General features: G+C 44.1%; 1 protein-coding gene across 1 annotated transcript in view; it reads left to right on the top strand.

The window, feature by feature from the left end:
* The window catches only part of gabrb1 (gamma-aminobutyric acid type A receptor subunit beta1), a 38,678-nt gene extending 33,510 nt beyond the window's left edge, over nt 1-5,168 (top strand). Inside the window, exons 9-10 of the mRNA XM_030357233.1 lie at nt 3,068-3,321; nt 3,556-5,168. Of these exons, the coding sequence (XP_030213093.1) occupies nt 3,068-3,321; nt 3,556-3,897 (596 nt within the window). The 3' untranslated portion in view covers nt 3,898-5,168. The remainder of the gene's footprint in view (nt 1-3,067; nt 3,322-3,555) is intronic.
* Nucleotides 5,169-15,860: the final 10,692 nt, after the last annotated feature.

The following is a 15,860-nucleotide window of genomic DNA, read 5'->3' on the forward strand; positions in this document are numbered from 1 at the left end:
AACATTACAGCACTGCACCAATCAAAAATTTCCCACGGCACCGTGTATACAGTATAACGCGGCGCACAGCAGAATTCGTCGGCCATGCTATACTTTCACTAATTGGAAGGAACAGCAGGTGGGAAACTAGACGCTACGCTTGCGATCATAAAGCTAGGGTTAGTCTCAGGGACCCCCAACTCAAGGACCCCCGACTCAGGGACCAATGTCTCAGGGACCAATGTCTCAGGGATCCCCGACTCAGGGACCAATGTCTCAGGGACCCACGACTCAGGGACCTCAGTCTCAGGGACCCCAGTCTCAGGGACCAATGTCTCAGGGACCAATGTCTCAGGGAGCAATGTCTCAGGGACCCCAGTCTCAGGGACCCCAGTCTCAGGGACCAATGTCTCAGGGACCCCAGTCTCAGGGACCAATGTCTCAGGGACCAATGTCTCAGGGACCAATGTCTCAGGGCACATCAGACTCAATAGGAGGTTGTGCAAAACACAACAGCTAAATAAAAAACACAAAATTCTCAGAAAAACACGCAAAGCAATGATCAGCAGAATAGAGTGAGTCTGTAACCTCTGACTCAAGCCGTATTTCATAGGATCCAGGAAAAACTGGCATGGAGAGCAACAATGCGTCTTCTACGTCCGCCACCACTGGAGGCGAAGCTAGGAAGACCCAAGCTGCCAACTGTGGCGAGCAACGAGGCCCCCCGCATACGTCCGCTCCCAGCAAGAGGCGGTAGGAGGAACCGCTAGCAGGCGTCACAATGAACAGAGCAGCGAGGCTTCGAAAAGCAACGAAGAAGCTAAAGTTTGCCGGTGAACACACAAATGTGCAAATCTGTCGACGTATGATAGCGACTATTGGAAAAGGTCCACACAAGCAAACAAATTCACTTCTCAATAAATGCCTTGTAGTACTTTTTTCATATACAAGACAAGGGTTACATCCATTATAAATGGTTAGAGGACAGGATATTAAAGACGCCAGGGATGACCATGACGCAGCCGCTCAAATGTCCACCGAAAAAGCCCTAGAGTAGAGCCTTCGAAACGGCCACACCCTGTGTAGAGCAGAGTGTAGCGGAGTGTAGCGGCCCATGGCAGCATCGCTTTAACACACAAACAACTGTTTTGTGTAATGGAACGTGGTCAAGCATTTTCACAGCCAGTGCTATGCACTGCCATCAGAAGCCAACCAACAGCCGGCCCGACGCATCAGGCGCATCAGGCATCCATCCCATGCGCTTGTGAAAGCGCATTGGTGCCGCATGGCGCAGTGGCCGGTGCCAGTCAGACCAATGCGAGCTCTGAAAAACCCCAGAGCGGACGGCTCTCTCGGACCACCAGAATGAGGCACAGATCCTCCTGTCTGAACAGGTCCCAAAAAGAAGATGGATCAGTTGAAGCAGCGGGAACGCAGACAAGAGAGCCCACGGCAAAGGTGTGTGCGCCGTCGCGTCTACCCCCAGCAGGGAGGATCCTGTTGGGGGTAGAGCAACACAGCTTGCAGTGGGTGTTCTCTCTGGACGTGAAAAGGTCCCCCGGGATGTAACTGCCTCCCGTCTCGGTGGGGACTGGTGTGTGACATGAGGTCAACCCTGAGGTGCTGGGCAACCGCGTTATGCAAGGGCTCTTAGGCTGGGCAGATTCAGATCAGCCCAAAGCCAGAGCTCGACCACTTCTCGATGGAGGTGCCGAGGAGCGACAGGTTGGTTTATGTAAGCCGCCACCGACCACTGTCCGTCTTGATCAGAACATAGTGGCTGCGCATCAGGGGAGCTCTAGCAAATTTATGTGTGCAGTGGGGCCTCCCCTACCCGCCAACAAGGCGCCCGTGAAGACAACCACGTAACATGGCACTATGCTGAGGGGAACATAGGCATAGTGCCCCCCTGAGAAGTGTAGGTTGGCTTGTGTCGCCTGGAAACCAACCTCTGACGAGCAAGCCAACGCTGTAGTCTGTGTAAAAAGATCAGGCACAGGGGAACCACGGGGTGGGCAGCTGCCATCAGCCCCAACAGGATCATGATTGACAAACTCCTGCGAAAGTAGGAGAGCGCCAACAGAACCGCATTTTGCCGAGAGGGCGAGAGCCTCGCTGTAATCGTGCCCGTGTCTAGGCCACTAAATCTCCTGTGAGTCTAGGCTGTGAGCCATGAGAATAGGGACGGATGGAAGAAAAATATCGAGATCAAGGGATGTGAAGCTCCCCTTCTCACACAGTCCTCACCCTCTCAGAGCGACGCTCTGGGGGTGATTTTCTGCATAACAACTGATGAGTTGAAAACGCAAGATCCAGAATGTGCTCTTCTCCCAAGAGACGAGCCACCTCCGCTGCAAAACCATGCTCGCAACGGGTTCCTGCAACATAGTCTCCACCAACCACAAAAAGAGTAGGGGACGGTGAAGCTAATTGGGAGCTGAATGGGAGGTCCCCATCTCAGCGATCAAACCATGTTGGTAAACGCCTCACTCTCTCCACGCATAGTGCTCAGAGAGAGGGCGAGCAGATCGCTGAGAAAAAACTGTCCGGCCCACCTTCACATCATGTGTGATGGTATTGCTCGTCTGCAATCAGAAAATACCACTGCAGGGCAGGCCTAAGCGACCAGGCGATAGAGGGCTGTGCCACGACCGTAAAGGGCTGCTCCTGCTTCTCCTTATAGCCAACAGTAGGGAGGAAGCATGGAAAAGTCAGGGTCTAGGGGACTGGTACACAAGGCCATACATGCGGCCCCATGTGACGAATCCCTAGCCCACTCATGAAGCACACAGCGACGCTGCAAGGAGGCAGACTAACCCGGGGTATACTACACCGTCTATGCACCGCCCTACAATCTGTAGGATGAAGGGAGGCAGAGGGAGCGTCGCAATGATGAAATTAAAATGAAGGGGCTGTTCATTTATGCCACTTACACTTGTTGATTGACTGATGTTAGCATTGGCAAACCAAGATTGATTACACGGAAAAGTAAAGATAGACTGCCATTTGATGTTGTGTGCTGTGTAACCTGTGTGTGTTCATGGAGGAAGACTCCCTCTTGCTGACCCATCTCGTCGTTTGTTTACAGGCATAACGACGGTTCTGACAATGACCACTATCAACACCCATCTGAGGGAGACTCTGCCCAAGATTCCTTACGTCAAGGCCATCGACATTTACCTCATGGGCTGCTTCGTCTTCGTCTTCCTGGCTCTGCTGGAGTACGCGTTTGTCAACTACATCTTCTTCGGACGGGGCCCGCACCTGCAGAAGAAAGTGGCGGAGAAGGCTGCCAAGACCAATAATGAGAACAAGAGCCGGCTGGAGAGCAACAAAGTGCAAGTGGGTGAATGTATATAGCTTAATCCATAAGCCATAATGGGTAATCGTATGATAAATAATTCATGTCCAAATAATATGTCATATGGAATCACGAATCATAAGGAAGAAAATGTGACTGTTACAATCACAATCAAAGCTCAAGTTACAATATATTCATTAATCGTTTGCGGTAGGTCGGGTTTTGGGGCAAAACATTCCTGAAATGAAAATGCACCTTGGCATTTTATTTTTCAGGTGGATGCCCACGGCAACATCCTGCTGACCAACCTCACCAACGAGATGAGCGGCGCCGAAATGATGGGGGCGCTCAACGACCCGCGAGTCACCATGTTCTCCTACGACAGCGCCAGCATTCAGTATCGCAAGCCCATGACCAGCCGGGACATGTACGGCCGGCCCGCCCTGGACCGCCCTGTGGCCCACAAGAAGAGCCGCTTGAGGAGGAGGGCCTCGCAGCTCAAGGTGAAGATCCCGGACCTGACGGATGTCAATGCCATAGACAAGTGGTCGCGCGTCATCTTCCCCATCATCTTCACGTTCTTCAACCTGGTGTACTGGCTCTACTACGTCCACTAAAGGTCAAAGCTTGAGGCGGCCACAAAAAAACACCCGACTGGCGCTTTGCTTACGTCGGTTGGGTCCTTGTACAGTGTTGCGCAAATAAAAGTGTGTCTGTTGGGGGGTCGGGGTGGGCAGGGGGTCAACCTATCCAACTAGTTTGTATAAATTCTATTGCTGAATACACACAAGTCCCCTGGATGTCTTTTCAATGTAAATACGATTTAATATATAATATATAAATATACATATATATAAGAGAAATATAATTTAATAAATGATCTCACCTTTTGATCTATTCATCAGTACAACAAATGAAATAGATGAAATTAAACTAAGGGATTTTAAACGCACACATTTTTCTGTTTGGATTTTGTGCCAAAAAGTTAGAGACAATGCTATTTCCTTTATTAGGTTTCCTACTCTCAGCTTACTTTATCGCACTCTGCATGCATATAAAACACAGCTTTCATTTGCTATTGATTTTTTTTCAAATACAATTGAAAAGAGCCCAGAGCAGAAAAGAGAGGGTAAGAAAAATGTTTTATCATATATTAAAACTAATATTATTATCAAGCAAAATTATGTGTAAAATCTTTCTGTACGATTGACAAGATATTGCAAAGTATTTGGCGAGATGACATACTATAAATTGGTGACACTGGATTGTTTGCGCGCGATGGTTAGACTGAAGTGACTCATTGTCATCGTAAGGGCCATTTGTATTGTATCCGATGAGGAGCAAGTGACAGATCTTTACAGAGGACTTTGTTTTAGCCGTTTATCTTATGCTGAGTGCATGTCTGCTCTTTTACACAGTGCAATTTGCTTTATTTATTTTATTGCAGGGCAATATTTAGCCACTTATACTGTATGCTTTTAAACAACCATTGCATTTAAGGTTAGTCCTGGTCAAAATGTTAAATGTAACTTGACCAATAATTACATGAAGACAAATTTGTGAACATTTCTAACAAAAATATTCTCACAGTGTCTGTGAGCATGTATAATGTAATTTTCTTTAAAAGAAATCAGGTAAAGAATGACCTATGATGTCACCATACATTTGAAAGTAACATTTTAAAAACTTGAGGCCCCAAACACTCTGTTAAGGTTTTTTGAACGATGACCTGATCCCAAATACCAATTTTAAAATGGTTGCCACGTCGGCAACCAGGGATGAGCTGCAGGTAGTCAACATTGTCAGATTATGGTCCAATGTTATTATTCTGCATATTTAAATAATTGAAAAGTTATATTAAAAAAAATTAAATATATATTATGTAAAACACATTTCCTTTTTTCTATCCCGGTATGCAGCTTTAAGTAAGCATCAACATAACTTTGAACACCTTTGATTTTAAGGCGGTATATCACGTACACTGCATTCCTTTTAGAAACAGAAGTTGGTTTCCCATCATTTGAAGAGATGTTATTTTTCTTTATTTTATGATTGTTGCTAGTTCAAATTAAGGCCCCGTCCACACGAAGCCGAAACGATCTATCCGGTTTCGGAGTATCTCCGTAAAGACGGAGTCAAGCGAAACCGGGTAGATCTGTAGAAACGCTGTAGTACACATGCCAGGCCCATAAGGGGCGCTGCTTCTGCTACAGAAATCCAGAATTAAATTAAATAAGAAGAAGAGGCGAGCATGCGCATAAAGGCTGCCCCCCCGAACCACTAACAACACAAACAAACAGTCAGTGAACAGTCTCAATAAATAATGGCTTAGCAACCCAACAAGGGACATGATCTGCTGCAGAACGATTACAAGCCTATAGTCCGCCATCATCTTTGTTGTTGTGAGTTCTGAGACTCCGCGGGCTTAACAGTCATTGGCTAGAGGGTCGAGGGGTGTGGCGATGACGTCATGGTTTACGGTTTCAGTCGGTTTCAGGCGTCCACCGGAATCCAAAACGAAACCGGGTAGATTTGAAACCACCTCCGAGGGTGGTTTCAGAAGTTTACGGATTCGGTCAGCGGATTCGCCGGCTTCGTGTGGACGGAAGGCTGAACCGTACAAGACCTTTGCGGTTTCGCCATGAAATCGGCTTCGTGTGGACGGGGCCTAAGCTATACTTTTAACAAGCTCCAGTCATCACTGAATTGTTGAACAGCTGTGTCAAATGGGGCGGAATTTTTAAATCAGGACAAATAAATAGCCGTCCTTAAATTATAGCCGTCCCGCTATAATTTTTTTAATCATATGAAAGAGGGTAATTAATGTTGCAATATGTGCTGATGGGAAGCCTCCATTGACTGTTTGAGTAGGACTGAAGACAAATTATTGTAATGCTAACTTTGTGTTCAAAGAAACAAAAGTGATGTATGCTCACGAAACCGAGATTGTGTAATTATTAACAGCGTTTGGGAAGGTAGGAATATAACAAATAAAAAGTGTAAAATCGACCTTGCTGATGCACTCTGACAAAGACAACCACTTCTCTCCAAGCCGTTCTTTAGCAGTATCGTGTGCAAACATTAAATATGACAAACTCAACTTGCCAACTAATTAGACAAGTCATCTTCTCGTTGCGGAAGTAGGACCTACAGCCTATAGATTTTAACTTTTATGTGGGCAAAAGTTTGAGCGAGCATAATGCAGGGTCACTTTGACAGCCACCTCAGATCTATCCCAGTTTGGTCCATCAATATGTCTACCAAAAATGAAACTGAACCAAAGTTTAGTACCAAAATGCTAATGTTGCTTCTGTATTGCTGTCAACGTGTCATACAAATTTCCACCAGCATAACTGGCACATTCAAATATGCAGTATGACTCCCCCAAAAACGTCCCAAAGGGTGGATTATTGTTTCATTGTAATGTTATGCCAAGTAAAATAATCTTACTGGAACTGCTTGTGTTGTCAGGGCTCAAAAAGAAAAACATGTACATGAAAAAAAAATACAAAAAGGCAAAACAAGAATATACTGGCCACAGTAGTGTGCTCTCTCCTCATGGCTAAATATTGTGCCTTTAATAACAATCTCAATATTTTTCACAGGGTTTAACATAACTTATATATATATATTGCGTAGGACTAAATAAAAAACTTGTAACTTTTTTAGGACTAAGTAATAAAGAAAGAAACTCAGCAGCGGACTCCAAGGACACATTCTCACAATGAAAAAATAAAACAACTCAAACTAAATACAGAGTGTCAAGCGAGTAGATTAGGACATTCCAGCATTTTGATGACAATCTGAATTCAATGCTGAAAAAAAGAAAATATATATATATCCTGCGGTTGTTATTTTTCATGCTCTTGCAGTTTCTAAGCATTGCAGAATAGATGGACTGCATTAGCTTTTCCACAACAAAAGGGGGCCCTGAAGCACTACAGGGCCCTTGTTCAGCAGGAGAGGCAAATGGGACCCTAAATAGAAGATTTGCCCACAAGGTTCTTGAGAAATGTAAGGCTGTGCCGATCTCTATTGTGTAAATTACTGTACATTTGTATCTCTTTTGCCCTATATGTGCTCTGGTGTGTACTGGCTGTGTGAATGGTGAGAGTGTGTGAGATGATGCGTGTAGGGGGGGTGGTGGTGATGGTGGTGGTGTTGGTGGTGGTGTCCGGGGCGATAATGGTACAAAAGTGCACATTTTCACATATTTGGATGTAAAGATATGTTCATGTGTGTAAATGGTAGACAACACGAAACACAACACACACTTTGTTTTAAATTGTACGATTTTAAATAATAGACTTGAAATAAAATGACCAACCTCTCTGCCAACAGTTCAAGAATGTGCATTTCATTTGGAGTAAGAAAAATATGGACCAACAAAGGGCTCCAGAATACTGAGTAAACTGTAGTTCGATTCCAGTGATTACTTGTACGTTGTTTTTCACAGCTTTGAGCAGCATGCCTTCCCGTTGCAAATTAACAAAAACCTTAATTTATCATAGGGAAGTTTTTCTTTGGAAATGTGGTTGGCTTGTCTTTCCATACGCGCATGAAAGTGTTAAGGTTACTCGTCATTTATTTGATATGTTCTTTTTTGTGAGGTTCCTTGCTGAGCTCGAAGTTCTGAGAGATCAGTGATGCTGAAGGGGAATTATTGCCTTATTTAGCGTCGTCATCTGTCTGGCTTCTTGCCAACATTTAATGTTGAAATATACTAGGCTGAGACCTCTTAAAAGGTGAAATATACAAAGCTGAAAGCTCTTAATGGAAAATTCCACCGTAGATGTTTGACCCCAAACTCTACAGAATGTGGAAGAAGAAATATCTGCATATAGCAACCGGCTGAATTCAGTCAGGCAATAGAAAATGGTTTGCATGCAACCTTTTTTTGTGTGGCAGAAGGATATGCGCACACAAAATAATGTGTGTTTAGCATCATAAACACTGCTTATAGCATGGTAAGTAGGATATATAGTTTTGTGTCTGGCAGCTGCTAGGGCACAGTTAGGGCATTAAATGTAAAGCAGTTGAGTGAAGAGCAAGGCAATCATGGTTCGCCATTACCCCATTACCCTGACCACAGCATTCGCTAATTGACCAGAAGTCCTTGCCCAGGACAAAGCAGCCCTGAACCGTGTCGCGTACCGAGGGAGCACGCCATGTCTTGCGGCCTTCCTTCCTTCCTTCTGAAGCTCACAGACTGCTTCAGAAGTACAGATACACAAAGACAGCAAGAGGGCAAGCTCCCGCTTGAAAGTAAATTTACGTTGTCATCATCATCATCGTCGTCATACTTTGGAATAATTATAATTCCGGGCTTTGAACCTTGTGTTATGGACATGATTGGCATTTAATATTTTTCAGGTCCCTGGAATCTGCTTTCAAAACAAGGCATCAGCCCAAATGTATCGAGTTAAATATACTGTAGGCCTACATACGATTCCATATTTCTTTCGAAACATTTTATTTGGGTTCAACCAATGCTTTTTCTGATGTTAACTTTTACGACCAGCACTTTTTCCAATGTTTTGGCCTGCTCGGGGACAAAACATTGGAAAAACGATGGTTTTACTCGTTTTCGTACATGATTTCCCACTGTTCTGACTGTCCGACAGAGACCCTCTGCATTTCCCAATACAGCCTAATGTATGGGGGGATTATTTGTTTATCAAAACGGCGGATGCGCACGCAGAATGATGGCGAAAAGAAAATTTGTTAGGCCGGTTGCCATGGTTATCTACGTGTGGTTAATTTGCAGTTGCGGTGTTAATTAGCGATTTTTTCAGTTTACTGTTGCATTCAACTTTAATCAGAAAACGCGGTTATATGCTATAGACCCTATAGTATCTCTGGTATAAAGGCTGGGACGAATTTCAAATTTAAATATGTATTCTTTGGGCCCTATTTTAACGGTCTGAAACGCAAGTTAGAAGCGCCAAGCGCAAGTAGCTTTGTGGCCGGTTCTACGGCGATGTTTACCGGCGCGAAAAATGACTCTTGCGCCCGGCGCATATCTAAAAAGGCTTGGTCTGAAGTAGCCTAATTACCCGTAGGTGTGGTTTGGGCGTAACGTGCAATAAACCAATGAGAGTGCCAGCTCCCATCCCCTTTAAGAGCCATGAGCGCATTTGAATCTGACGAGTTGATATTTTGATAGCGCGTTTGCAGTCTCCGATGAGACAGATGCACATGAATTTCAAACTTCAAATGGCTCAGTTTATTGCCAAATAATATGGCCTAATTCACACATGGAATAAGGTTTTCTTCCACAACTTCAGAAATACTGAGTCCTCAAATAAATTTCGGCAACGAAAACGTATATGATATAACGTATGATATGCGGTAACTGTGGTTCCATTTAATGATAGACGCAATACATTATAAACATTGTTTCTTATCAGTATTGTATGAATTATCGTTATCGACTTGTGTTTCTAATATGCATGTGTCCCCCCATTAATATACATTGCCATGGACGGTATTATGTGTGACGTGTTTAGTTTGCGTGTGTTTAAACAGATGGACGCACACACGCGCGCCCGCACTCATTCATTCTTTTGAACACTCACTCGCGGTAAAACAATGTTTTCTCACGATCAAATACTCATAAATCCTAAAAGTTATGGGCATGTACACGATGTCTGTGTCCAGAAAATATGTGTTTTTTCTGTACGTGTTTGCAGATGCATTGATTTAAATGTAGAACTTATTACCGCTGTATCAGCTGTTCTTTCCCAAATAATTTACCAAGAATGTGGGGCTAGGTAGATGAGAGAAGCAAAGTGTATGCGCGAGGTGCACAAGCAACATTATGCATGCGCCTTTAAAATAGCATCTGAACAACGCGCCACTGACTTTAAACCAGGTATTTCCTGGTTTGTGGCGCAAGTGGTTTCTGAAACAGCAAAATAGCACCAGGGAAGGTTTGCGCCAGAACACGGCTCCTCCTTTCGCCGAACCGCCCCTTGGGGCGCAAGATCATTCCCTAATTTACCGACGCGTGGCGCAGGAGGGAAAAGAACGCTCTGCGCCAGTTGCAAACTAGCAACGACACATGATGCGCCAGTGATTAAGTCAATTGCGCCAGATGCAAGATAGGGCACTTTATGTTGAAAGAATAGACGCGTCGCGATTCCCATTGAAACCAATGACGCGGTGATTATTCTTCAAAACGAGAGCTGGTAAATTGATGAAAAATGATTAAACTGTAATCAGACAACGCGGTTATATGCTATAGACCCAAGAATATCTGTGGTATAAAGGCTGGGACGAATTTCGAATTATAAATATGCACAATCCATAACGTTAGCTCTCTGGCTAGCCTGGACAAGAATACCTCCCGTTGCCAAGTCGTAGCTACGGTCCGTCCTATTTATATTTGGATTGTAAAACGCATGAAAATATAAATGAATGATCTTAATTTCTTTTCTTTGGCAAGTGACTATGGTATGAGCGAAATAATGCCCTTTGAGGTGTCAAAAACATGTTTGATCGATCGTAATTAAAGGGGACACATTTTTTAAGGGAGATGAACTCAAACAGAGTATACATTTAATAAGAATGCAATACGAATAAGAAAAAGAATAATTCTTAAAGTATTTAATTGTTTTATTATGTTGGCAAGCAAGAAGTAGAATAAATGGGATGATCAGTCTTATTAAAAGGGTTTGTGCAACCAACCGCACAACAAGACATGATTATGCTCTCGTCTCTTTCTGCAAACGGATGCGTGTAGAGCAGGGAGTAACGTAGAGTGACGTAGACTGATAATCCCTCTATAATAAGACGATATACGGTATCTTTTAGTAGTAGCAACGATCATCATTGTTTTCTTTGCATGTGGAGGTTATTGAGACGCATACAACAAGGTACCTTATGAATGTAGCTATTTAGATGATGCTGCTTAATATAATTTTTTTGTTCTGCTTAACCTTAAACAATTGCAACAGGAGTGCTAAGTAGAGGGGCTGATCGTTTATTTACTGCTACACCTCATAGTGTTCATTTATTAGGTAGCCAACCTCAAAGTGCGAAGGTAATATATTGTATTTGTTGCTTTTATTATTATTCCGCCACGTTTGACTTACACTGCCTAAACGACTCGCATTCTTTTTATGAAACTTTCTACAGCTGTAGAGGCTGAGAAAATATTAACAAATAAGAAAATAAAATAACTGATTGGCCCAAAAGTGGTGCTATAGCAATTGTACAAAAATGCAAACTTTGAACAAGCATATCTCGTTCCTCTTGTGTCCGAGTTCGTTATCTCTCATTTAATAGTTACGACATATTTGAAGCCATTTGATGTACCCATGGGCGAATGCTGCTGCAATACAAGCTGGGGCCTGATCCACCAGGGGGTTGCCGGTTGAGGGGGCCTGATGATGAAGGACCTTAAGCTCCTGACGAGCCCAGGATGGAGTATTGGCAGGCAGAGATGGCAGAGAGATGAATGCTCTCAAAACTGATGCTATCAGACTCTGGCTGGAAGCTAGCGACTTGAACCAGCTGGGAGGGTGCGAAGGCTGTTCCACCACGACATACCTGACTCACACCAATGTTTTACAACCCCTACGCACGTTGCATACTAGGGACCACCAGCACTTATGTAGACCGTACATTTAGAATGCACATTTAATTCTGTGTTTTGTTGTGCTTCTGCTACTTTAGATGAAACCTCTCCCAATGATCAAAAAAGTGCGATGGTTGTGTGCTCTGCTATTGGAGGATGGCACAACAGTTGTCCAGCCAATGCCTTCATCTATTGAAAATCGTATACTTAAAACAAATGGAGCTGTATACCTTTTTTTTTATAATCACCAATCATCAGTGTTATTACATTTAAAAAATCCAACGCATCCATCCCAGTTCCATTTTTTAATTGCAATGATTTATCGAAACAAAGTTAGTCAAACTGCGGTAGTTTTCCATTACCTTTAAACATTACAATTAGATTCAGTTGACAATGTGGGTGAAACATTTAGACTTTTTACTGTGCTCAGTCGAAGTCGAAGAATGTAAAAAAAAAACAACGAATTTTCTTCCGACTAATCATGTCCTGTAAACCACATAAGACTCGATATGACATTTGCCCATCATCTGAATCAAGAAGAGACCACACACATTCTCTCATTGAGGAGACTCATCTCATGGCTCTCTTTCGAGTCCCGTGGAAGAGACTGATTCAGAAGGAGTTGGGGAGTCATGTGGAGGAGTCAGGGAGTCATGTGGAGGAGTCAGGGAGTCATGAGGAGGAGTCAGGGAGTCATGTGGAGGAGTCAGGGAGTCATGAGGAGGAGTCAGGGAGTCATGTGGAGGAGTCAGGGAGTCATGTGGAGGAGTTAGGGAGTCATGTGGAGGAGTCAGGGAGTTATGTGGAGGAGTCAGGGTATGAAGGTATTCTAGTAGCAAAAGTCTTTAGCACCTGTAACTGCAGAATTTGAATGCGTACACTAAAGTCACAGTAAATTTGAAGTCGTATATATTTATTTTGCATGTGTACTCTAAAGTCAAATGTGTAACAGTACATTTGTACTGTCATTAAGTCATTATGTTAAAGAAATGACTTAGTTCAAGTGAATTCCCCCAAAAGTATTTCATTAACATGCCGCAAATGTCCTTCAATGTTTTTTAATGGTCGCCATAACATAAATTCAGAAATGTTAATGCAATATGATGCGTTATTTCTTGAAGAAAGTGGTCCAATCCTTGGTCGCTTTTAACTCACTTTATTTGTTAAAGTAGGCATGTTTCGGTATGGTAACTATGAAGCTTAAGGGAGGGAATTGTTTCTAACGTGTGTAGAGGAAAATACCGTGATCTACTTCAAGCCCCCCGGGCTCTCCGCCGTCTACCTATTGATCTCTGCCCTCTCCAACTGAATCACTCGCTATTGCCCGTCAAGTGGGCGTGGCCTATGTGACGTATTAGCCTTTTGAATTCCTAACTCCTCTACATGACTCCCTGACTCCTCATGACTCCTTAACTCCTCCTGACTCCCTAACTCCTCCTCACAACTCCCTAACTCCTCCAAATGACTCCTTAACTCCCTAACTCCCCCTCACGACTCCCTAAATCCTCAAAATGACTCCTTAACTCCTCCTCACGACTCCCTAAATCCTCCACAAAAATCGCTAAATCCTCCACCTGACTCCCTAACTCCTCCACCTGACTCCCTAACTCCTCCACATGACTCCCTAACTCCTCCACCTGACTCCTCCACATGACTCCCTGACTCCTCCACATGACTCCCTAACTCCTCCTCATGACTCCCTAACTCCTCCACATGACTCCCTAACTCCCCCACATGACTCCCTAACTCCTCCACCTGACTCCCTGACTCATCCACATGACTCCCTAACTCCTCCTCATGACTCCCTAACTCCTCCACATGACTCCCTAACTCCTCCACATGACTCCCTAACTCCTCCACCTGACTCCCTGACTCATCCACATGACTCCCTAACTCCTCCTCATGACTCCCTAACTCCTCCACATGACTCCCTAACTCCTCCACATGACTCCCTAACTCCTTCTCATGACTCCCTGACTCCTCCACATGACTCCCTGACTCCTCCTAATGACTCCCTGACTCCTCCACATGACTCCCTGACTCGCAGCATACTATTTGCGCGGGATACGTTTCTTTCTGGAGAAGTGAAGAGGGCGTCCTACTGAACGGAGGTGGGTATCCTACATTATGTTAAATGAAATGACTAAGATCAAGTGAATTCCCCCCAAAGTATTTGTTACGTATTTTTAGCACATAAGCTGCCCCCACATAGCCATTAGGAAGCATGAAGCAAGATGAGGAGTTAGGGAGTGTCAGTGTGAGGGTCACATGATGTGGAGAGGAGGTTGAAAAGTCTGAGGAGTTTATTTAACATTTTATGCTCTTTGACTGAGCCGTCAAAAGTCAAATGTTTTAACCATGTTGTCAACTGAGTCTAATTCAGAGCTCCTCACACTTGGAATCAAGTCAGACCTTCATAATATACAGTATACATTAGAACTGGTGGTCCCTAGTATGCAACATGCGTAGGGGTTGTAAAACACTGGTGTTGGTCAGGTATGTTGTAGTGCAGGGGTCTCAAACTCAACATACCTGGAGGCCGCTGGAGGTAGTCTGGGTCAGGCTGGGCCACATCAAGTATTCCACAAAAGAAAGTAGCACAACTGAACTGACTCAATCTAAGTTAATGATCGGGCTATAATTAGATAACATTAGCTATGTAATCGCTGACAACAGGGGACATTTCCTAGTGGTTGGTGGAAACCGGGACATTTTTGCGCCCTTTGGCTTTTGTCGGGATTCAGGACACGCAACTCAAAATCGGGACTGTCCCGGCAAAGCTGGGACATCTGGTCACCCTATCACAAGTGCTAAAAAAGCGTGGCAAGCGTCTCAGCAAAAATGTGCGTTTGACAACAACGCGCGGGCCGCACTAACACTAAACTTTGATGTCAAGTAGGGGGCCACAAAATATCATCCCACGGGCCTCAATTGGCCCCCGGGCCGTGAGTTTGAGACCCCTGTTGTAGTGGAACAGCCTTGGCAACCTCCTAGCTGGCTCAGGACGCTGGGTTCCAGACAGTCAGGGCATTTAGTGAAGAGTCGGACAGCGGCTGGTTAGAGGAAGGTGATCACCTTGGTATCAGTATTATGTAGCATCAGTTTTGAGAGCAGCACCCTCTCCCAGGCGACTATATCGCCTAGATGAAAATATGGAATCATACTGTTACGACCCGGCTCGTTTTAAGAGCCGCAACATGTGATTGGGATGATAAATGAAATGGATAGGTGACAATGGACAGATTCGGGTCAAAATCGGGGGTTTAATCAACTGAAAAGAGTGCACATGCACACAGAATTATAACAAAAGAAAGCTACACAAGGTTAACAAAAACACTGGCTGAAACCACTCAATCGCAGCCAGGCAATACAACGATATCAAAACTCTAATTCCCTGAGCAACCACAAAAGGTAGGCACCAATAAAGAGGCGGACTGCTCACTGGTTCACAGCCGCCCCGAACTGTGGACACACATGCTATTTATGTGCAGCTGGCTTGATTGGAGACTCCCGTTGGTAGCTTCGATGGGGTCCAGGAAGTAGGGAGGGGACCAATCATCGAAAGGGAATCACCCAGCTGGATTTGCATACAGAATCATTCAACATCAAATGCACATTAGACGGCAGCCGTAACAATACTTAAAAGGCACCCAGTGCAACTTTATGTAAACATTCAATGAAAAATAAACATTCAATTTGTAGTCTTTTTTACACGTAGTAAGTTTCAATAACTCCATACCATTACATATCGACATTCAAGGAGCAAAGATGAGACGTCGTTGTGTGGTGAGAACTGATAGAAAATCGTAAACAACAACAATCGCCGGTGGGGAGAAGCCATTTTTCCATTGACTGGAAGCCTGCTTTATTTATTGTAGGTTACAAAAAATAAAGAAAATGGCGGCATTGTTGTTGTTATCGATTTTCTATCAGTTCTCACCACACAACGACGTCTCATCTTTGCTGCTTGAATGTCGGTAATGCCATGGAGTTATTGAA

Source organism: Gadus morhua, chromosome 5 (assembly GCF_902167405.1).
Source record: "Gadus morhua chromosome 5, gadMor3.0, whole genome shotgun sequence".
NCBI lineage: Eukaryota > Metazoa > Chordata > Actinopteri > Gadiformes > Gadidae > Gadus > Gadus morhua.